We start from the raw sequence: 24,911 nt of genomic DNA, 5'->3' as shown, positions 1-24,911 counted from the left end.
GTGCAGCACGGCGCGCCCGCCCGTTCAAGCGCCTTTTTTTTTTACGCGGCGGCATTTATTGTTTCCATTTTATAGCGGTATCGACTTGGCCTACTTCAACTTGGGAGCAAGATTGGATTTCTGTAACGAGCCCGGGCCCCGGCGCTGCGTGGCTCGCGTGCGCGCGGGGAGGTCGGAGGAGTGCGCTCGCGTCATTCATCCGCAGTTTGCAGACGGCGCGCAGGTGGAGGCGAGAGGAGAGAGCAAGAGCCACCGCCACCGCCGCTGCCGCTCACAACGGACGGACGCGCGCACGGACCGGGAGCGTGTGGATGCTCAACGCGCGCAAGCACCGACTCCTGCTCCTGCACTGCTGCCCGCGTTCCCAGGGTCCAGTTTGACCTCGTTCTCCAAGAAACTTTTTGCAAAATTATACACACCAAAAAAAGAAAAGAAAAGAAGATGCTGTGCAACGCCGTGGGTTGGATTGACCAGTCAGCACCAGAGAAATAGCTGCGGCTCCTTTGCGTTCCGAGGCGACGGGAGCTTTTTATTCCCTCTCATCAGCGCGATCACGTCCACATCTCTCCGGATTCATCTTGTTTAACTGCACCGGTCGCAATGGACTTCTTCGGACTGTACTTTCTGCAGCTGGCATTGATCGGTGAGTTTATGCACACTTTTCTTTATTTTTTTCTTGTTTAATTCTTGTATGAATCGCGCGCGGCTTTGGTCGTGTGCGGTGTGCGGTGTTTTAGGGCGCTGCGTTTTGGCACTTTGCTCAGTCCCGGTGAAGTTGCCCTGGGTGACAGTGAATGATGCGGGCACGGAAAAAGCGGTTGCTGTCGGTTGCTGTCGTGGTGGTGTCGCGGTGAAGTGCCGTAGTGAGCGTTTTCAGTCCCGGCTGGAAAAAAGCTGCACGGGACCGTTTCGGGACCGAGTTGTTCCAGCATCAGCCCGCAGCCAAATAAAGCTCCAAAACCTACACAAAAAATAAAAATAAAAAAAAGCGTGTGCACGTCCTGTGACTTACTTCTGCGTGTCTGTGTGCGCGTGCCAGACGGACTTGGATATTGCCTGTCGCGTATTTTTTTACGCGTCTTGATGCGCACCTGCTCCGTCCAGGTGTTGTCGGTTACGTTCAGTTCAGACGCGTGCGTACGTGCTTTGCGTGCGTGCGGGACAAGGTGCAGATTGAAAATGCGTGCCTACGTGCGTGTACGTGTGCGTGACAGATGCGGTAAACAGAGCGGTGCAGGTGGATGGGGACGCAAAGGGGAATTCTGTGGGCATTGTTTGGGAACAGTGTCAGAGATTTGCGCGGGATTGTGATATGTATTTATTCGTGTGTGTGTGTGTGTGTGTGTGCGCGTGTGTGTGCGTGCGCGTGCGTGCATGTGTGTCAAATGCAGAAGCTCACGCAACAAACTCACACAACACTCATTTGAGACGGACTTAAGTGGATTTTTTAATGACAGATGATTGTGCCATAGATTCGTATTTAATAGTGTTTGACTGATAAATACATACTAGTTAGTTATAATTCATATTTAACACGAGAAAGAAAATAAAACATGTGTGAAGAAAAAAAAAATGATGATGATGATGTTTGCTTGCATAATTGTTAACAACATTAAAATGCATGTCTGCCATTTCAGTCAAACTGTCTTTTTTTTGAGACTCATTGGAATAATATTATTGTCTTGAGCTGGTATTTTCTGGTCGAATCTGAACAATACTGCTGGTTCAAATGCCCGCACTCCAAACGTGTCATGTTATTTCAGCGTCACCGCTTGAATTAGATGCTCATTTTGTTCAGTTATGCAGTCTCTTTCTTTCCCTTTGCTATTATTGTGCCAGTATCTGTTTGACAGCTTTTTCATGCAGCTTCCTTGCATGAAACGCCTGCTGTAATATTTATCCTCAAAATACAGGAATGTGTGCCAAGCTCTTTTCAGCAAGTCATTTCTAAATAATTCCATTTTTTTCTATCAGTTGGAACATCTAATTCTAATCACCATATGTAGTCAGATTATATAACCACACATGTTTTTGTTTTATTTCACTCTTTCCCTAATTTATGACTTCCCCATCAGTGTTTGAACCTGTGAATAACACAAACATAAATGTAATGGATGTTGTATGACGGAGGATTAATGCGCAGGAAGCAGGGGTGTTGTGTGGAGCATAGGGAGGACTTGTGTTTGTGTGTTAGATTTATAGCAGGCTCCACCATGTGAAACCACCATTTCCCCTGCTCTCCTGCTGCCGCCGCTTTTGGGACTTTCGACATTTGCAGTGAAAAAAGGTGACAGTGCAGCGCTTTGAAAAATGTGAGGGCCTTTTTTAGGAGTTTCTGACTTTTTAGGTTGCGTTTGATCCGGACCGGAATATGACCAAAAAGGGAACAGATGAGTTGTTGACTGGGGAAAAAAGACTAAGGGCAAAAGGAGCTTTGTGTGGTTTCCTTTTGAAGATGGTTTTGACTCTGTGTTTTTGATTACTTCAAAATTATAGCAATTTTCTGGTGATATTTGTGGATGTACAAATTGAGTGGTTACATAATAATACAAAGGGGCACTGTAAACAGAAAACACGGTGTGGCGTTCTGCTATCTAGTGTATTGAACTCTGGAAACTATAGGACAAGATGGAAGAAAGAACATTTCCCTCATGGATTAATTTCCCATCAGTGACACTGGTGGTGGTGGTGAAGAGGAGGAGATGGAGAGGCTGATGGTTCTGCTGTAGAGGTGGGCATGGCAACAGATGGGCATGATGAGTTTTTTTTTAATGTAATGATTTTTTGCTCCATGTGTGTTTCAAAGCATTTTTATTCATGTTTATCTTCACAATCTTAAAGTAACCGTATATAACCTGCACTGCACAGTTTTGTTCCTCCTTCTCCGTTCATGGAGCGGCCATGGCTCATGTTCAGCTCAGAGTCATGACTGATGTGTTGGTCTTGATCAGAGAGAGGACACATTTAAACCAACTGGATTTAGTCACAGGAACTGGCAACACAAATGACAGACTTATGTGAGGCTCATTCTGCTTTCTGATTGGAAAACCGTCCATCATGTCCTATGTATTTGTAATTATGAATGAAATAACATTACAATTGTTATCAGTAACAGGTGTATTTGATTTGAATACCAAATCTGGTGACACAGCTTGGTCACGTTTATGACTTTAAAAAAAATAAATCTAACATGTGTTTATTTTATTTAACATGGGATATTAATCAAAATGTGTTTGTCCAACATGTAAATATGGCAGAGTTAGCCACACAGGCTCATTTTCATCTGGTTCCATTCCTTTTCTGGGGGAAGTTTTGCCGAGAAGTTATTCCTTTGACTGAATAGTTTTACATTATGATATTAAACGTGTCAATCTCCAAGGAGACATGCAACTCATGGTCAGATCTGTGGAAAGGAGAGCCCAGCCTGCTCACAGTAAACAAATCAACCTTTTAATTGATCAATGCATTTTACAGAATATTCCAGGAAAATCAATAAGTAAAAAATAAAAACTGAATTGAAGCGTCGGGGCAGACATCTTGTACTTCCTGATTCCCTGACTGACAATTGTGAAACTAGCTTGGCAGCACCAGCACTATCCCTAAGCAATCAGGTGTAGCACATGCCAACTGCAAAATAATAATGTTCTTTCAAATGTCTGCATTGCCAAACTAAAACAGATCTCGCTCAAACTAAAACAGATCTCGCTCAAACTAAAACAGATCTCGCTCAAACTAAAACAGATCTCGCTCAAACTAATCCTTTATTGTCCACACATGGGGACATTTTGGTGTTACAACGCAGTAGATACAGGGGGAAAGGACAGATAACTTATAGGAAGAACTCTTATAAACAAAACCAAAAAACTTTTATTAACAAGACTCCTCTCATATCTTTATAGGGAATGGAGGAAAAATAAATAAATAAAATAAAATAAAAAGATAAAGATAAAGACAAAAAAAATAAAAATAAAATAAAATAATAATAAAATAAGGTAAATAATAATAAAATAAAGTAAAGTAAAAATAGCTAGCATAAGACTAAATAATGCTAATACTAATGATAAGTAAACACTCTTATTTACATCAGTTATTATATTTGCCACCAAACACTAGAACCACACATTCTCTTAATTATTAAACTGTTACTGAAGTGCCACTTTTTTTTGCGCTGCCCTTCGATAGTTCAATATCAATAGTCAATACTTTGCTCATTCTTGTTTTTTGCATGTAATGAACTACTATGTCCCTCTTGTGTGAAGCACTTGCTGGTCGTGGTAAATGTGATGTACAAATACATTTGACCATTGACCTGCTGCGTTCCCACGGAGATATGTAAGTTTAATTCCTAGTTGTGGAACATTCCAGGCAAAGCAATATCATCTCCATTAAGCAGGTGGCGAACCAGAAAAGTTACACAGTGCAGCTTTAAATCAAGAAAAATGTGTTTAATTTGTCGAGGAAATATCTCTTGTTCGTGCTTTATTGGGCTGTGAATGTAAAACTAAAGTTACACGCATTCAGCGGCTCTGCAAATAAGTCAATTTACTGAAGTGAGGTTTCAAAAGTGTGAAATGCGAAGTTTCATTGCAGATAGAGGGGCATCTCTTTTAGCAAGGTCTGTACAGCAATACCTTAAAAATAAATCAAACTCTTCAAAAAATCATAAATATACAGTGACTCTTGATTTTACACCAGTATGAATCTATCTCTTCACCTTGGAACAAATAGCGAAATAACAACGAATTCCAAAAGCTATTTTTCTTGCGTTTTTGATCCAATTCAATAAAATAACTGACATCAGAGCTCCAACACTAAACACAAATCCCTTGCAGTGCAGACCTACATTAGAGAACTTGTCCGACAACACGCAGGTGCTCCCATGTGAATCTGTGGAAATGTTCTTTTTCTCATTTACTGCACTATCGGCACTTAGGTCTTTACTAAAACATCAACACTTAAAAACACTTGTGCTAATGGGACCCGCTTTAGTTCTGTCCAATTAGGGCCGCTGAAATGTGTGAAATCGTGTTTACATCTGAAGGTTCCATCTCGTCTGTTGTGTGGAGGTGTCCTTGAGCTCGCCCAGTGTCTGTCTCCACTGACACTCGGCAACAGAGCCGGACACTACAAAAGGGTTTTGCCAGTTCAAATTTGAATAGGACGAAATACAAAACACCATCAGATTTAGCTCTAGGCTCAGTCAAAGGACGGATAGTTTTGATTTTTGTCCTGACGGCAAATGTTTTGGAGGCACCTGCACATCCAGAGCACTTTGCAATGGAAACAATAAAGTGCTTTTACTGACTTCTGTGGGTAAATGCATTTTTTTTATGTATTTCTTTATTTTATTTCATTTCATTTCATTTCATTTCATTTCATTTTATTTTATTTTATAGATACACAAAACACAATAGCTGAAGACACAACCTAAGAGCAAAAAAAATCAAAAAAGTAGAAATATCTCAAGTAATAAGAAATAGAAACAATGGCACCAAATGATTACGCCAAGTTACGGCACACCATGTCCAACATAAACATCCCGTCTTAACCAAAGTATTTAAAATGTCTAAATTTTCAGGTCTGAATGTCATTTTCTCCATATTTCTAATGTCTGTTATAATGTCAGTCCAGTCCTTGATCGTTGAGGGGGCTTGTGTATTCCATTTCCTTGTGATGGCCTTTTTTCCTGCTGCCAAAATTATAATCCAAAAGTATTCATCTATTGTGTCCATGGCAGAGGTTCTGTGGCCCAAGTACATAGTTCTGAAACCTAATGGTAATGTCAAATACAGTCTGTGGGTAAATGCATATCCCATTGAGCCACAAAAGCTGTTTATCTAATGAGAATGACGCCTAATATTTCACAATAAAGTCATCTCAATCCACATTAAAAGGACACACCGGCACTTAAAGGGGCTGTGCATGAGTTATTGCATGTAATTAACTAAAATCTGTTTTGCCAAAGTACAGAAATGAGACCACAGCGCTTTCTCTGCATCTAATCATAGAGCGTTTTATTCTCCATGAACCAGGAAGCGAGACATTAGCATGCTAATGTTTGTTACCTTTACCCTGACAGCATAACTCGCTCTGGGCTCAGAGATTTGTGAAAAGTGCTTATAAAGTCATCGTGGGGAATATTTAGGATGCTGGAAATGCACTAGATAAGTGAGCGATACGTGTGGACTGCTGCAAACTGTTTTTCACACTTTAAGGCAGTGAAAATCGGGTACAGCGCCTCTAATATTAAAACTATGAAAGTTAATGTGAATGTTATTTGACTTAAACTGTATTGATGTTTGCCCTGAACACAACCTGAATAACGTTGAACCTAGGGAGTGGCAATATATCGGTTACAGTATTGGTATTTTCATTGATATCGGTATTGGCAGATTGAAAAATCAGCCGATGGGGTAAAAATTTGAACAATTAAATGCATATAGTATTTTACACAGTTATGCAAGTTAATAAGTTCCGTTCTTTATTTTACAACTTTACAACGTTTAAAACATTAAACGGTATCAGCAAATATCGGTTATCAGTCATGAGTATCGGCTGAAAAGTAAAATATTAAAATAACATATCCTTTTCCTTTCACCATGTTATTTTTTGACACATCAGAGTTGGTCTTTCACACTTTTAATGTATTCTTGAGGAAGACCTGCCTTTTGAAGTACTCAGGGGCCCATAATCCTCTGATGTGCTCACTTTGGTTTTAGTCTCTGACCCATTGTATTACTGAAATGTCTTTAGTAATTGGCATCCACTTTCTATATCGGCCAATGACCTGATACGAGCTGAATATTAAAGTACGGTGTGCGAAGGACATTACTTTAGGGGTTTTCCGTGTCTTTTCATAACGGGCCAAATTCTTGACTTTAACAAGGAAAAAAGCTCCCTTCGTTCCTGATTTCGATTAGCATATTCACTGCTCAGTCTTGCGGTGCTTCAGTGATCATGTGCCCTTACCGCTGTGAACATTTTGCAATCATTAGTGTAATTAGTTGATGAGGTTTATCTGCATTATATCTTCAGGCAACAAACAGTGAATCCAGGGCGTCCCACCACAATAAAAGCACCGCTGTAACATCTCTCACATTGTTGCGATTGATCTAAGGGGATGGAGTTGAAATGAACTTAAGCTCTCTCTGTGTGTAGCTGGCCGGTAGATGTCTTTGGCAGGTGTAGCAGTCAGTGAAGGTAAAGGCTGCAGTTTGTAAATGTGCAAAACTGCGGGGGCCAACAGAAATGCAAACGAGTAAAGCGATCCGCTGTGCCTCGGCGTGGGGCGCCGCACGCAGCAGCGCATAAAGAAGATGAGCTCAGAAGAACAGGTAACAATTGAAATGCGACTGCGGCTTTTGGGAATAATAGATCAGTCACTTTCCTACAAAATGTGCCGAAGTAAAAAATAATGGGGTTTTATTGTAGTATGGTCTGCGTTATTCTTGGAAATGTAAGGGCGTTTACCCTTTTCTGTCATTGTCTAACACTGACAGAAGGAAGTTAAATTCAAAGGTTGATAATATAAATCAAAACTTTTTGTCTTAGTTTGTTACTACTTAATACTGTTAGTACTGTTGAATCAACCATTTAGGGAAGAATTGACATCACGTTGTTCCAAACCCATAAAAAAAGAGTATTTGTTAAAAGTTCGTATAGATTTAATTATCCGCCTATGCTTTTTTACTCTATATCAAGTCCACAAGCTTCTTTTTTTAGTGATATTGGCTTCATAACTGAAATGGGAATTGTCAAGGCTCAATAAATGCTCAATCTACTGTTTCCCAACAGCAGCTTTACTTCTATTTCATCCTAAAAAAAACACATCTTTATAGACAAGATTTGAAATGTGATGTTTCTTTGTAGATCCGACAGCAGAGACCGAAACGTGTGTGTGAGCTTCACATTTATTTATACTCCAAAGAGTTGAGAAACTGCTTCAAATTTAATTGGGGGGGAATTTCACACAGGCGTTTGAGAGAAAATCACCCGGAATAATAAGGGGTTGGTGTACTTTACGGCCCTGTAGGGAAACGTATCCTCCGCATTTGACCCAACCCTCAATGAGCAAGAGGATGTATCCCTTACAAACCCTTACGAACATCATTATTCTTCACATCCATTTATTTTCATGCCATTTTTACAACTTCCAAATGTCAAAGTGGAGTTTAATATTAGAAAAACGCCAACAAAATGATTGCACCTCATTCTGTGTCGCAATCCGACCCAAAAAATGTACTTTTTTTGCGGCGGATTGATGAGAAGAACTAACTATAGAAAAGATCAATAAACAAAAACTGGTTGTCAGTTGGATGCAGGCACTAAATATGTTTCCTTGTGTTTTGCTTTTACTTTTAGGCTCATTAGCCACAATCTTTGCCGCTTTGCTAAATGGCCCTCACAAAATAAATTAAAACATGGAATATTTGTCCAACTTCTTAAACGTCAAGTTCACAGTCGTTTCCATAAATTTCAAACAAGAACTGTGAGCCTTTGTTTTGTGTTTTGAGGACTTTGGAGCAAATGAATCCCAAGTCATTCTCCATATTTAATGGATAAACGGAGGGCTCATTACAATTCAGCACCAACTAATCATTTCACTCTCCAGCCTCGTCACATGGGCCTGTATTTAACCGCTGTATTTAACGATGAAACATTCAAAGTTACTTTTTTTCACACTTTCAGAACAAAACAGATTTTTGTGTGGATTTAATCAATTTGTATTAATATTTTCAATCCATCTACAATCATTATAATGATATTGGCTGAAATTAGATGAGATACTTACTGATCTGGTGGTGAATTATTGCATGTTGTTTGATTGTGAATTTAAAATAAAACAACGATGGTTCGACAATAGATGAATCTGGGTTTTCTGTCATGTAAAAATAGACCGATTTCCCAGCAGCCTTATGTCTCCAGCTCAAGCCAAGTATTTGGTTTTGACCGATTTGCTGCCAAAAGAAGACACACAAAGCTTTATTTTACAGTGACTGCACAAACTCTGACTGCGCAGCTCTCTTTTATGGTTTGTGATCAGGTCAGTATGTAGTACATTTAACTGACATCATTTGGAACAAAATATAAAAATGTACCTTATATATCTGGCCAAAAAATATATTGTCAGTGCTCATCAGCCGTCTGTTTCTCTAGAGTCTAAACAAACAGCCATAAAAAAAACCTCATTGCTCAATCTACATGAATAAGTTTTAGTAACATTTACTGTATATCAACTCAAATCTATGTATTGTAAGCTAAAACATTCTTAAAGTGTAGTATTTTTAAAGTTTTTGTGGCATTTTGAATCCTCCAAAGGTTTACATGATTTTAAATAGGATTGGTAAAAGTGTCCAAACTTGTACTTGATATTATAAAGTTCAAGTGGTAAACATACAGCCCTTAAAACACACAAAACTCTCCGATTATCCTCATGAGTCTTGTTGTGGAGTTGTGTTAAACCTCTTCACTGGGCACAGACTGTACTACGGCCGAGGGATTTCTTCTCGTCCGTGCCAATTTAGGAAAATTGGCCCAATTAAAACTCTCCCAAACAGCCCTCCCTGGTGGTCCTGGTCTTAACCTGCTCAGATAGCCCCGCCCCCTCTTTCCCCCTCCGCATCACTTTGTACGAGAATGCTTTTATAAGCTGCTCTTTTGCATTTTCTAACCTTGAACACTGACAGCCAATATTATGGTTTTCTGCGTGTACGTGGCACATATCATGCCTTTATTCCGACAAATCTGAACCAGCCCCACATGCACCCATTCCACGTTTTTCTTCTTTTTTTTCCCATCATCCTCCACTGACGCATGTATAATTTATATTCACCGCGCAGTACCCCCAAAGCTGGTACAATCATCGCACTCTTGATTTCTCTTAAAAACCAACAGCGCTATTGACGGAGCAGCATGGCAAATATATCGAGAACATTTCAGGGACAAACATTTGGGTGGAAGAAATATGGTGCGAAAAGCATGTGACAGAAAGCAAGGGTTTTTTGTTAAGCACAAGTCGTCACAGGTTACAGCTTCAATCAGGCGGTCAATGACTTTTATGCAGTAGCAAAAACTGTGATGTCGTTTCTCTTGACTTTTCTATCTGAAGCTATTAGAAAGTTTGTTTTTGTGGCAGCCCATGTAAAGAGACCCCAAAACTCCAGCAGTGTCAATGAAAAAAAATAAAAATAGGGTTCAAAGCTTTAGCCAATTAGACAATACGTTTTTTCATTTTTTATTTAGGTTAGGTTTAGGTATTAGGTTTTTATTCAGGTTAATAAAAAGTACGAAAGAAAATTATAGTCAAAGTAGATGTGTATTTTAAATGTAATTTTAGTAGCATTTTAGATCAGTTCTTTAAACAAATATGAATGAATTACACGATTTAAAGTGAATTTAAAGTGGGACAAAATGTGTATTTATTTTTTTACTTAACTGAGAACATAGTATTTTAGTAGAATTCTCTATATCTCGATATTTTGGGGCAGATAAATCACCTTCTGTAGTTCTTCAAGGCTCATTGTTCACTTAATACGAAATATATTGCAATTTATCTTATTGTAGTTGACTCTACTTTGCCTTCCACCAATCAAACGTCCACTAAGTCACCATTCAGATCGTCCGTGCGTTTCCAGAATTACAGAATTACGTTTTTTCGACAACACCACATGAAAGCACCATGAAGTGTACGTACAAACTTTAAGTGGTTAAGTTTAGGTTAAACGTTCAGCTTTGCAGGGCCCCTTTGTGGATGTGGGGCCGTGTGCATGTGCCTAATACTTACACCAACATCATCACCATCTTTCCTTGAACCACGTGGATTTTTATCATGTACCGTATTTTCCAGACTATAAGTCGCACTGGAGTATAAGTCTTACCAGCCAAAAAATGCATAATGGAGAAGAAAAAAACATATGAGTTGCACTGGAGTATGAAATGCGGTTGCAAGTGTGAAAATAACAAATAATATCACATATAAGTCGCTGTGGAGTATAAGTATAAGTATATAAGTATAAGTTGCACCCCGGCCAAAACTATGAAAAACGGATAGTCCGGAAAATACGGTATATAACCCAATTTTTCCTGCTTTATAGAGTAAACGTTGAACTAAATGTTCTGTTTTTATTGTTCAGTCAGTGATGTATTACAAATGCTAATAAGCAGTTAAATAACACCAACAATAAGGAAGAAATGCAGTTGATACTGATACATTATGCTCCAAAAACAGCCATTCAAGACGACGCAGAACTTCTTCACTTTAAAGCGGTCTTGTTTAGCGTTGACCCTCCGTCGTTCGCTCCCTCATCCCGTTAAGATTCATACGGTTGTTTATGCACTCTCGCACTCCCTCAGCTTCTATAGCGGCGCTGTATATCTGCACAAGACATCTCCTCCTCTGACACTCACTCCATCTTGTGTGATTGATTTATTGATTTCATTCGTCAACTGCCACTCAGCCCAGATAATATTCACGCGGTGAGGAAAGTTATTTTTGGGAGAAAGTGCATTTTAATATGACTGAACAACCCAATAGACATTCATTTTTGAGTTTCGCTGTCATAAAAATAAGTGTTCAGCCTAAAAACGGTGAATCTTGTTTGAATTTCAGAGTTTTCTTTCCATTTCTTTTTGCAAATATGAGGGAATTATTATTTAAAAAGTACAATTAAACTACATTTAAACATGACTGCTGACTATCAAAGTTAATACTATAAATGCAAAGTTGTTTTTTACAGACCTATTATTTTAAGTAGGTTGATACCGCAAACACAATCTGTATATTTGTATTTGTACAGACATCAACGAGAAGTAAAAGCTGTTTTTATTAGAATATCTACAGTTGACTCTCGCAACAATAAAACTCCCCATCACCTTGAAAATGTCCTTTATGTTAACAGTGTAAACAGAGTGAGCGCATCATCCAAAGCAATAAAGGAGCAAAAATGGTTGAATCATTATGATGTTTTGACACTGGATGAAAACTTTTGCACAGTTTTCCTTTAATCATACAGCTCTCTTAATATTTTGTACTGTTTTAGCCAAGTGTACTTTATATTATACACGTTTTCCAGTACCTTGACCATGTGTTTCATTCTGCTCCTGTCGAGCCTCACCTTTAATCTCTTATGATGCAAGTGCATGATGTAACTTCAAACTCTCGGCTCTGCTCGTGTATTGATCCAATGCTGAAATAAAGGCATTTTTGGGGTTTATTCCACAAGGACACGTCCACCAGGTAAAAGTTTAGATTAAAGCCGCCATCCGTCCAAAGACAAACCCACATAAGAAGGACAAACAATCGGTTCCATTCACTGTCTGGTATTTCAAAGTGTCATCGTTTCACACGGAAGGGAATGGCCAGTGCAACTCTGAAAGATTTACATATTACTCTTACGCCTTAATCTTTCAACAAACAACAATCACGTCTTTGGAGTTGAATAATGACTCCATTTTCTGAAGCTATTGTGAGAAAGTATTTTGAGAGCGCGATGAAGATCTATGAGGGTCGAAACATGATGGCTCGGCTTCGCAAATAAAGGTTTAATTTAAGTGAGTGCCTGGGTCTTCAGTGTTTTCTGCAGTTTGATCCTTGCTTATCATTTTTAGCACCTTGAGCAAACAGCCACATCTTTAGTTTTGTTTACTTCGCTATCAGAGAAGACATTGGACGTTGTGTCAGTTTTTGTTTCACGTGGACAGGCCCAGTATTTACAGAGATGATCATAAAACAGGTGAACTAATCTGCAATCTGACAGATAAACAGCAAATTACAGCTCGGTTTTAAACGATCTAGAACGTTGCATTCAATTAATGCTTGTACCAATCAAGAAACACCTTCATTAAGCTGAGACACGGCGGGCAAATATGTTTGTTCTCTCAATATAATTTACATGGAAACAACTAAATTGTCCAATCTGCTCCTGCATTTAATTTAATACACACAAATCCATACATTTACAGTCATTGGGCGAGTGCTGAATCAGTTATCACTCTCGCCTTACACCAAAAAGGTCCTGTATTTGCCTTTCTTGTGTGGAGTTTGCATGTTCTCTCCGTGTCTGCTCTGGTTTCCACTGAAAAAGAGATGCTGAATCTCAGTGGGACTTTCCTGGTTGATTAAAGGTTGACCAAACTTTCCCAAGCTTGTACAGTACTTAACAAGATGTAGACAGAATGTACAGAAGGATTGGTAAATATCTCATTCTGAGCTTCTAAATTCTAAATCCCAAAAATTAGGCAAAATTTGAAATCTCAAGTTTACTCAAAAATAAAATAATATCCTAAATTCCCGCTGTACATTTGTTTTACATATATCAACAACTTTTAAACCAGGCTCTGTCCATTTTTCAAATTCAAATGTCCCAAGTAAGTGTAATTTTGACCGTATTACATGAGCAAATGGTAAAAATGCAGTTGCAATGTTGGATTTCAGACAATACCACAAGGCCTTGCTCGAAAGGCCTTGCAAAAAAACAAGTCCAGGTCCTTTCCAGTATTCATAAACTCTTTTGGGATTTCTGTCACGTTTTTGCAATTTTAATTCTGTTTTCCCTGTTCCCTGCCTGGTACAAATGAACTGGCCTTGCCTATTTCTTTCAAAGGTTTTTAAAAAATTGTCTTGATGCATATTAGACTTCTGTGTCAAATGTTTCAGCCGTGACATTTGCAGTCATTGCTTTGGCTTCTTGGTGTTTGTCGTGGCGTTGTCTTCGCTCAGGGATAGCGTATGGAAACTGGGCAGATTATTGATGGTAATTACAGACCATCACTGGTGAAGAACAGCACAAACTGGACCTTTAAAATGGAGATAAACCATCTTTGCCGCCGCAGACTTTCAGAGCTGCTAATGTTCGGACTTTCTGGGCTTGAAAACTCACTGATGGCGCGGGCTATTATGTTGATAAAGCCTGTCATTTGCACTTGCTTTTGTGGAGACCGCGATTATGACACCAAGACAATTATCCTAGCCTTGCCGCGCTGAAAGAACACGACATTTAGTGCCAATGTATTCCTACGCGAGACATTGAACTTTGTATTGACAAGAGCTGGAAAAATGGCCCGCGTGACATGATTGTTAGAAATAACTTAGAAAGGGCAGTGATAATCAGAGGGAAAAGGTACAAAAGAGAGTAACAGTAACAGCTAAAAATAAAAATATCAAGAGAAAGTGTTTTTGTAGCAACTCACAGTGACACATCATCGAGCAGGGAACAATGGCGTCTGCAACTTCGGAATATTGAGATTTAGTTTGATCATCATTCAATCATTTTACAGGAAAGATGCAATAGCTTCAAGGACAGAAGTTAGAAAACCAATAGTGTTGTCAACTCAATTTTGACACTCAAAAGATAACTTTTTTTCCCTCTTAAATAACATCATTTTCAGCGCAAAGTAAGAAATGTTATCCTATTTATTTATGTTTAGTCTACATCAAATGACGAAAACTATGAGAGGATAAAGACTGATAATCTCATGGCCTCTCTAATTGCACACCAGATTAGTTTAATGATTTTTTTTTGCAAATAATGACATGACATTTGGGGAGTTCTGTGCCAAGGATTTTTTGAACAACAAGCAAAACAACAAAAAATATAGCCGCAAGCGGCAATGATCGGCCCTCGCCACGCTGCCGCCACACCGCCGCCACGCCGCAAGAGGAGGGGGCGCTAACGCGCCCCAATTGTCCTTTTATTACGCCTACTGCTGAATCTGTGACGCTGTCACATCTTCTCCCCTTTGTTTTACCATCAAAAAGCAATTTTATTTTGAATTCTTGGCAAAATGTGCGGCTTTGCCGCATAGACACCGTGACTCTTTGAATAAAAATGTGGATAACTTTTGATGGTCCACCTCTGAAGATGAGTCTCACCAAATTTTAGGTTAATAGGGCTAAAGCCCTGGGAGGAGTTGGTGAAAGTCTAAAGTGTAAACATGTTCTGGTGATTTCCCCATTGGAAAAACATGGGAGGTTTCGGTCATCGCTACAGCAAAGCCGTAACAATTATGACATGGGTCTCATTGACTTTTTGGATGGGTGTGCCAAAATTGAGTTTTGTGTCAAATTTCAGATAATTTCGCAAAACTAAACATTTAACCTCCATATAAAATCTGTAGGGGGCGCTGTGGCGCCAAATTAATTAATTTCACTTCAAGTAGGTTTAGGGCAAAGAGTTTAACAACTGATTCTAATTTGACGCAATTCGTACTTTATCTGCGCAAACGGCCGAAATTTTAAATTTGGGATATTTCTGAAATTCTTGCTACAGTTTGCGGCTTCGCCGCACAGAGACCGTGAGAGGTATCAATGTAATTTGAATAACTTTTGATGTCCCACTCCTCAGTAGCATTTTCACCAAATTTCAGCTTTTTAGAGCCAACGCCCTGGGAGGAGTTCGTTAAAATACGACGTTTGGAAAAACTCCCGAGTCATGCTTAGCCACTTTTGAACCAATATGGCCGACATTTAGTTGGGTGGACGGCGTTGCCATAATAATATTTTTTACTTCTCTTGTCACCATCTACCTCTGCGCCAAATTTCATGATTCTACGATCAGATTTGTTTTGGGTCATTTCCTATCTCAATGCATTTATGGTACATTTGGGGGTGCTGACGCGCCAATTTTTTTTTTATTTTAGAAAAGGGAAATAGCCAGAATGTAGAGAGGCACGATTTTTAGAGCTGTGCAAATTTTTGTGACTTTTCGTCAATGTTCACTGGGTGAAAAATAGGGGGATTGGTCCCGAGAAGAAAGAAAGAAAGAAAGAAAGAATAATATTCCGATGCGAAAACAATGTTTCCCATTTTTCAAATATCATAAACTATACATTTTCGGAAAGCGCTCGTGCTTTCCTACCTCATGGTGTGGGTCCCTGGTCACTGACGGGTACTTTCGTTAATTTTGAGTGGGCTCCGCCGACTTTGTGTTTTTGGCCCTCTATACAGTAATAATGTTCAATTTTTGCATTACATGCTTATATGCACGGAACATGCAAGAGATGGGGAACGTATTCATGAGGTACTTAGCGCAAATGAGTGCTTTATATGGGGATGACGACCGCGATGTAAAGTGCTCATTTAGTGCGCACTTTTGCACGGGCTTCGCCCGTTTACAACGGTAATGTTCCATTTTCCTACTACTAATTAGTATGCACAGGGCGTGCGTGAGTGAAGGAGTGCGTTAGTGAGTGTTTGGAAGTGGGCGAGCGCTCCGCGCTCGATTTCGTGCGCACTACGTGCGCACTTTCGCAGCCGTGCTTCGCACGGCCTTACGAGATTAATAGGCCTCTCGCCAGCTTGTGGCGCTCGGGCCTAATAAGTCTATTTGAAATATATGGCAACACAGTAACATTTCAATATGATTCACCACTAAAGTATTCCTGAAAATTACTTTGAATAACACCAAGTCATCCTTTTTTCCAATATTTTTATCAAACTGATGTTGGCAGTTTCATTATGGTGGATTGAATCACATTACTTAAGCCTTTAAACTCCCTTCATTCTTGTTATTACAGACTAATACATGACATAACACATCTCTTTTAAAAGCAGCTGTTGGCTGTTGGCATTTCATTTCATTGCGCTTTCTATTATAGGTCCCCCAAACACTCTGGTAACGTAATAAAAGATCATTGGGGTCAGAGTCATCCATCTCTGCCAGCAGCATGTAGGTCAGGTCATATTAAGCACCCCTGTGTTTGCCTTCTCACCACTTCCCCAGAACTCCTGTCAAATGAGACCGGGGCACCAGGAGCACTCCAAATCCCAGACCAAACCGGGAGCCAAACCATACTGACGTGTGGCGGCCATGTTTCTCTGCTGCCGCGGTGGATTCTGGCCCGAGGATCTGGGGAGCTAATTGGTTCCTAATCAGAGACGCTGTTTCTGCCTTGGACTTGGGGCTGGCGAAGCACAGTTTTGGCCGTGTTCTCCTCAAGCCGGGCCAGAGGGAGAGGGGGGGGAGGGGGGGGGAGGGGGGAGGGGGGGGGGGGGGGGGGGGGGGGGGGGGGCAAGAATTGGCCAAATAGCAGCAGGCGTCCCCCCCCCGCCCGGCTTTCACACAGATAACGCTGATGAAAGCTGATGAGCCCGTTTGGGTGCAGGCAGCGTTTTGATGTGCGCTGCAGACAGTCAAAGGTTTATGACATGTTTCATCACGACATCGCTCAGACAGATGGTGACATTGGCTGCAGGGAGGCTAGAATGGAATTGTTAAGATTTAATTTTATATTCATAGTTTTGTCCATGACTCATAAGTATTTTTCGCATATTTGAATAAAAGAAAAGACCACCGCCAAGACACTGTCTATCCACAATGATATATAATTAACAATATAATTGTCTGGCGCAGATCTAAAGAAGGGTCCGAGGACATGGAACAGTGTTCCCCCACTGCTCCTCAGTCCTCAGTTATCCCTGATCCAAATAAATAGTAGTAAAGGCGTCATGGTTAAGGTAAGGTAGGGAAATTGGTCCTCTGCATTGACCCATCCTTCCATGCCACTGGGGTGTCTCCTCAGGAGCAGTGGGCACTGCAGCCCAGGGCCCCATCTCCAGATCTTCTGCTGGGCTTGGTCAGGACTGTAGCTTAAATGATGTATGTTTGGGTTGATGGAGGAAACCAGAGAGCCCAGAGAAAACCCACCCAGACACAGGAAGAGACTAACTCTGCCCACAAAGTCGAACCTGCAACCTTCTTGCGAGCTCGCTAGCTGTTCTGCCACTCTAGCTCAATTCAGGTCATACTGGGCTTGTATCAGACATTTCCTGTTTTTAAATAGTTGTTTTAATAGTCTTTGCAGATCAATCTCAGCCCTTACAGTCCACAGCACAAAGGCCGAGGTGCACGTACAGCACAGACACTGCACAGCGAGAGCACGGCCGAGTTGATTTGACACTCGAGTTTAAACCTCACATTGTGCATTTAATTTATATAGCACTTTTTTGCTTGAGAATACATCATTTATTGCACACTTGGTGATGGTAAGTTCATATTGTAGCCACAGCTGCCCTGAGTCAAAGAGGCAGCTCTTCCTCAGGAGCAGGCATTCTCTATGTGGCGTCGCTTTAAACATGCAGGCAATGATAGTCTTTGTCTAAATTATAAGTTATTGTTGTTGTTTAATATACAATTAAAATCATAAAATGTAGACTCCTTTACAAGCCTTATCTCTGATTCTGAAGTAAGTCTTTGTAGTGAAATAATTGCATCAGCAGAATTTTATTTTTAAACTTTCTTTCTGTAAAATCCATAGCAACTCCTGCTGTAACATTTTGTAAACGGTAGCAATACAGCTGCATCCTCAGGCCAGGAGATAGATCCCATGTGATTATCATTGTCACTATTTTAGTTTACTCAGTTTAAGCCTTGAATGAGGCCTTCCCTCCTATCAGCGCTCAGTGGATCATCTCCCCTCAGCTAATCCTGCTGCCTTAAGGTCTTTTTGTCCCACCCATCTAAATACAGCATCCTTTTTCTGAGTTATTTCAAAGGGGTTTGCAGGCTGTTGTGATTGACACGTAGCTCAGAGTGTAATAAGGAATTAGCTGCTTTGCCCCTTTCCCAGCTTGTACATGTACACATTTAACCACAGGGAACACGTATCTGGGTCGTTCCATCTCCCTCGTGGGCACAGGGATGCAAAAGCAGGTTTTATACCTATACGCTTTACTGGCCAAGAAAGGGGGGCAAAGAGATATTTTTCACTCTTCAGGAATTACAGGTGACATGTAGTTTCTGTTTTAGCCAGTTTGCGCTGTCTTAAATGGGTGACGGGTTATTAAGACTTATGGGGTGAATGATGCCTTTGTGCATGAGTGCAGCTGCATATTTCCATCACAACATTGGGATTTTTCCATTTTGGTTGCACATGATCATGCCATAGGCTCCACTGATAATAATAATATCAATTAAACACGGTTACTTAATTCAAATTTCTTAATTTTAAGGTGTACTTTTCTGGTAGGGTTCTGCCTCTTGCTTGTCTCCATAAAGATGATTTTTCTGTACCTGGAATGTTCCACAGTTTGGCATTAAACTGATCAATCCTGCATTTATTAAATTGAATCATCAGGTGTTTTTATTAATAGAATACCTAAAACATGCCCTCTTACAGTGAGCCTGGTTGCCTCTCCACAGATCAGACTTGTAACTTGGCCTAATGGTGACATTTGCTCAGTTTAAAGTGACTGTACCGGTTTTTTTTCCTGTAACAAAGTAACATTTGTTTTACCCCAGTATAGATGTATTGTAGTAGCTTTTAGGGAGCCGTGCGCTGACCTTATACCAGAAACGTTTACCAGAAACAGTTTAAAAACTAATTATGTTTTTCACATTTTTAAGACAGTAAAATCAGGTACATATTTATGGCATTATTGGAGCATTTAACATCTCCATGGAGACAAGCATGTGGTGCACCATTCTCCATAAAAGTTGCATTATGGACCTTTAACGAGTTCAAACTTTCTCAGAACTTTGGCAGACTCAACATTAGCCAATCCGGAAGCTTCGACATGACTGGTTTAAGGTAAGACGGCCAGGGTAACAGCAAAATGCATGTAAATGGAACCGAGTGAAAAGAACAAAGTGCTCTAATTAAATCCCCCCTCGATGTGAATTCAATTTGCCACATCTCTCCGTGCGTCCTGTCAGTGACGGAGAGGGCTGCCGCGGCTTTGTCTTCGTCTCTGCAAATTCCAATTAGGAGCGCCGCTGTATGCTGACGCACCAGTCAATCTCGGCGTCCTGCTTTAAACGTGATGACAGCAGCACTATATGAAAGACCAGCGGGTTGGTCGCATTTCACGCCTCTTATGTGGAACAATGGAGGGTTTAGCAGAGATATTGATTTGACTTTATGCAGTCATTGAGAAGGGCGGCCGTCTCATTCCGAAAGGAGCACATGATCACACATCCTTGTTTTCTGGACGATATTGAAAACACTCACACGGCTCTTTGTACGTGCGCAGCTCTGTCTAACCAATTAACGCCCACTTCAAGAGAATGTCGATCTCTGTCGTATTGGGAGGAGAATGTGACTGTTTAATGTTGGAATGAAAAGGTTAAGATCTTCCAGGATATAAAACAAACAGAGCCAGCACCGAATACCTGTCCGGTGCACTCTTTTAGGCAAAACTTGGGAAAATGGGCACTTTGGTTAATGATGGTCGATATGTCGGCGTTATTATTATATATCTATTATATATCGTTGGTATTGAGATTGATTTTATCTGATATTTGACTTTAAACTGACACTCACTGATGTGAGTTTAAATAAAAATAAATTAGCCAATAAGTGAACATTTTGAACGAATTGCTTAGTACCCATAATATAAATATATTTTGTCACAATTCCTTTTGTTAATTCATAAACTTTGCTAGGTCTTTACACATCAATTATTGGGCCTTTTTTATAAATACATTTTTAAATCCTGATATGGATGTGAACAAATATTGGCCAGAGCAGCAATACAAATATCAGATATTGCTGTTGGCTGGAAAAAAAATAAAAAAAAACAATGAACCATCAAACAATGCTACCTGTAAAATGACATTAACCTTGTAGGAGTGGGAATTAAACTACTGACCTCAGATTAATGGGCAAATGCTACTTAAACCACTCATCAGTTTAGTGACTAACAACCATCAACTCGTTTCGTTTTACATAGCAAACATTTCAAACTTGATACAGATTAAAAGACTTTTGAAACCACATTGATTATTAGATAATTAGAATGCCCTATGTTTTGTTTATGTGTGTTTTCTTGTTGTTAATTCTTTTAAAGATTTTATGCCGTAGGTTTTAATTGCAGGAAAGTAGTGTGAATGGGGGGGAGAGAAGGGAGGACATGCAATAAATAGTCAGAGTCAGGAATAGAACTTACGACACTGCGGCCGGTTGAAGTTAGAGCCCGGCATACGTGTTCTGGTCCTTAACCGCTCGATCACCGGGCAGCACACTGTATCTAGTTTTAATGCTAATTTCAGTATTGATGTTTTTTTTTAACAAGCCTATAGTGTGGAATAAAAGCAGCACAAAACAATCTAAATTCAGCCAGGCCTTCACACAGTGGCAGACAAACCATAGCTCAGGTGTGAGGCCATCAACAAGCCAACAATGTCTAATCATTTGAAATTTTGCATTTGACAGCCTCCACACCTTTAATAAGCCTTGGTACATTCATTTTAAGTTAATAAGACATCAAAATGCTTGAATTTTTCCAATTTTACAGTTAAAAGTATTACTTTTTGTTGTTTGGACCAACTTAGCAGGAAGCCGGAGGGCCAACATAAATTGCTCTGAGGGCCGCATTTGGCCCCCGGGCCGTAGTTTGGACATGCCTGCCCTCGCTCGTACTGCTTAGGCGTGTTTCACATCAGCAGAAATGATTTGTGACGTCTGCAGATGTATCCAGGGTCAACCATCTCCCGTGTTTACCTCCACAAGACAAGTCCTTGTTTATTTGTGGACTCCCTGATGCGGAATAGAAGATCTAAACCCGTTTGTGCTGTGACTGGGGCGCCCGACGATCAAACGAGAGCATGTTGGTGAGAGAGGACACGTGTGGTGTGGAGACGGGAGGAGGCCATGTTGGAAGTGTCTCCCATTCGATCAGACCAGTCTTCTCCTCCGCTGTAATTAGCCTCTCGCCTTTAGGGCTCTGATCTGAGGTCACACGCCAACAGGAAGCTGACCTTTCCCAGATTTCAATTATTTGATAATCCACAAGTGTTATATATATATATTTTTGTAGAGCCAAGGAAAGCATATACAGTATAAGCTCCTACAGAAACCTAACTTTTATCATTGTTATGTTTATTTAATTAACAGTTTGTCTTTTTGGTCAACTCACATTTGATTTTCTTAATAAGACAATAGTCAATAGACTCCAATAAGCGACATCAACTGCGTCAGCCTCCTGATTAGACTAGACCATGGAAGGTATTGTATTTTTATTTCCAAATCATTTATTGGACCAATGAGTTTTCCAGAGTTTGTTGTATCAAATAAAGTTTAGCTCCACTGTAGTATTAGCAGGAAAAGCGGCAATAGAATTAGTAATAAAACTGTTGCTTGATTTTTTTTTTCACTAGTTAGGCCCGAGCGCCACAAGCTGGCGAGAGGCCTATTAATCTCGTAAGGCCGTGCGAAGCACGGCTGCGAAAGTGCGCTCGTAGTGCGCACGAAATCGAGCGCGAAGCGCTCGCCCACTTCCAAACACTCACTAACGCACTCCTTCACTCATGCACGCCCCGTGCATACTAATTAGTAGTGGGAAAATGGAACATTACCGTTGTAAACGGGCAAAGTCCGTGCAAAAGTGCGCACTAAACGAGCACTTTACATGGGGATGACGGTCGTCATCCCCATATAAAGCACTCATTTGCGCTAAGTAGCTCACGAATACGTTCCCCATCTCTTGCATGTTCCGTGCATATAAGCATGTAATGCAAAAATTTAACATTATTACTGTATAGAGGGCCAAAAACACAAAGTGGGCGGAGCCCACTCAAAATTAACGAAAGGACCCGTCAGTGACCAGGGACCCACACCATGAGGTAGGAAAGCGCGAGCTTTCCGAAAATGTATAGTTTATGATATTTGAAAAATGGGAAACATTGTTTTTGCATCGGAATATTATTCTTTCTTTCTTTCTTTCTTCTCGGGACCAACCCCCCTTATTTTTCACCCAGTGAACATTGATGAAAAGACACAAAAATTTGCACACCTCTAAAAATCGTGCCTCTCTACGTTCTGGCGTCAGAATTGGCGCGTCAGCGCCCCCAAATGTACAAAAAATGCATGGAGAGATAGGAAATGACCCAAAAAAAATCGGATCGTAGAATCATGAAATTTGACGCAGAGGTAGATGGTGACAAGAGAAGTAAAAAATATTACTGCGGCAACGCCGTCCGCCCAACCAAATGCCGGCCATATTGGTTCAAAAATGGCTAAGCATGACTCGGGAGTTTTTCCAAACGTCGTACTTTTACAAACTCCTCCCAGGGCGTTGGCTCTAAAAAGCTGAAATTTGGTGAAAATGCTACTGAGGAGTGGGACATCAAAAGCTATTCAAATTACATTGATACCTCTCACGGTCTCTGTGCGGCGAAGCCGCAAACTGTAGCTAGAATTTCAGAAATCTCCCAAATTTAACATTAATTTTCTGCCGTTTGCGCAGATAAAGTCCGAATTGCGTCAAATTAGAATCAGTTGTTAAACTCTTTGCCCTAAACCTACTTGAAGTGAAATTAATTAATTTGGCGCCACAGCGCCCCCTACAGATTTTGTATGGAGGTTAAATGTTTAGTTTTGCGAAATTATATGAAATTTGACACACAACTCAATTTTAGCATCCCCATCAAAAAAGTCAATGAGACCCATGTCATAATTGTTATGGCGTTGCCGTAGCGATGACCAAAACCTCCCACGTTATTCCAATGGGGAAATCACCAGAACATGTTTACACTTTAGACTTTCACAAACTCCTCCCAGGGCATTAGCCCTATTAACCTGAAATGTGGTGAGACTCATCTTCAGGGGTGGACCATCAAAAGTTATCCACATTTTTAATCAAAAAGTCACGGTCTCTGTGCGGCAAAGCCGCACATTTTGCCAAGAATTCAAAATAAAATTGCTTTTTGATGGTAAAACAAAGGGGAGAAGATGTGACAGCGTCACAGATTCAGCAGTAGGCGTAATAAAAGGACAATTGGGGCGCGTTAGCACCCCCTCCTCTTGCGGCGTAGCGGCGGCGGCGTGGCGAGGGCCGATCATTGCCGCTTGCGGCTTTAATTGTACTTCTTATTGAGTCATTTGTTGTCTACCTGCATTTACATATATTTATTTTGTTTTTTATTGCTCAAAATTACCTTGAAAAACACTCATTCTTACTTAGAGCAAGTGCACCTCTCCACAGAACTGACATGTAACTTGACCTGGTCTCCTGCTTGTCGTCATGGCGATAGATACATTTACTGCAATAGTATGGAACATTTTATTAACACCTCCACGATACAAACCAATCCCAACCCTAGTGAAGTCAGGGAAGAAACTAGTACTTCTTCAAAAAGTACTATTCAGACAAAATCACCTATTCATCACTTTTAAATGAAGGCAAATGGGTTCTTCTCCTTATCAAACGCATCAGTCGGACTCAGACTTTTCCTTTAATAGCCGTGCCGCTGCGGGGATGGATTATAGCTCTGTAACCCCGGAGGTCAGAGCCACCAATAAGAGCAGATCCTATCAGAGTGAGGTAATGGACGCAGCCATCCTCAAAGACAAAAATAAAGCTCTGCCGCCCTCTCGCCCGCTTCATCCTCCCTCGACAAGACGTGGAGACTGAGAGGCCATCTTTCCTCTGGCTCTGACCCTCTCCTCTACGCCGCCAAAGTGAACAAACCGGGGCTAAAATGACGCTCAATCTCGATAAGCCGTAAAGTGGATTGTGGCCGTCGAGTCAAGCTGTGAGTGTGCCAGGTTTTTTCAAAAGGCCTAACCCCTATCGATATCGGTTAAGGACGCGATACTGCCACTAAACTACTGTCAGAGAACGACAAGAGCAGGAGACGTCATGTTGAAGGTAACTTGTCTGTTGGGGGTGTACTACCTGCTTGTCGCCATGAAAAATACCTTGAACATGCACAAAAGACGTCTGTATATTCTGCAATAGTACAATTAGCTTTGGATTACATGGATACTTGGTTTGGAAGTGCATTGGCTTCGAATGTATTTATAAACTCACACTAATTTATCATTTCTAAATAACTTTTCTTATTTCCTTCTAAGTCCAGGATAAAGCGCTCATGCCGCTGAACTGTTTTCTCCTTGAACAGTAAATCGTTTGTCGTTTGTTTGTGAGCTTTGTTGATTTGTGTTTGTGGATGAAGTAGTCCCTCCCTGCGGTGTCA

The 24,911-nt window shown here is 40.5% G+C and overlaps 1 protein-coding gene across 1 annotated transcript in view; it reads left to right on the top strand.

Annotated features, from left to right (window-relative positions):
* The first annotated feature begins 434 nt into the window (after positions 1–434).
* gfra4a (GDNF family receptor alpha 4a) overlaps positions 435–24,911 on the top strand; it is a 175,378-nt gene continuing 150,901 nt past the window's right edge. Inside the window, exon 1 of the mRNA XM_072457536.1 lies at positions 435–643. Within this exon, the coding sequence (XP_072313637.1) occupies positions 601–643 (43 nt within the window). The 5' untranslated portion in view covers positions 435–600. The remainder of the gene's footprint in view (positions 644–24,911) is intronic.

This window comes from Eucyclogobius newberryi, unplaced genomic scaffold (assembly GCF_026437365.1).
Source record: "Eucyclogobius newberryi isolate DKJ021-1_F unplaced genomic scaffold, fEucNew1.0.hap1 SCAF_21, whole genome shotgun sequence".
Taxonomy (NCBI): Eukaryota; Metazoa; Chordata; class Actinopteri; order Gobiiformes; family Gobiidae; genus Eucyclogobius; species Eucyclogobius newberryi.
The sequence above is the reverse complement of the archived record's forward strand: the minus strand, read 5'-3'. Positions and strand labels throughout refer to the sequence as shown.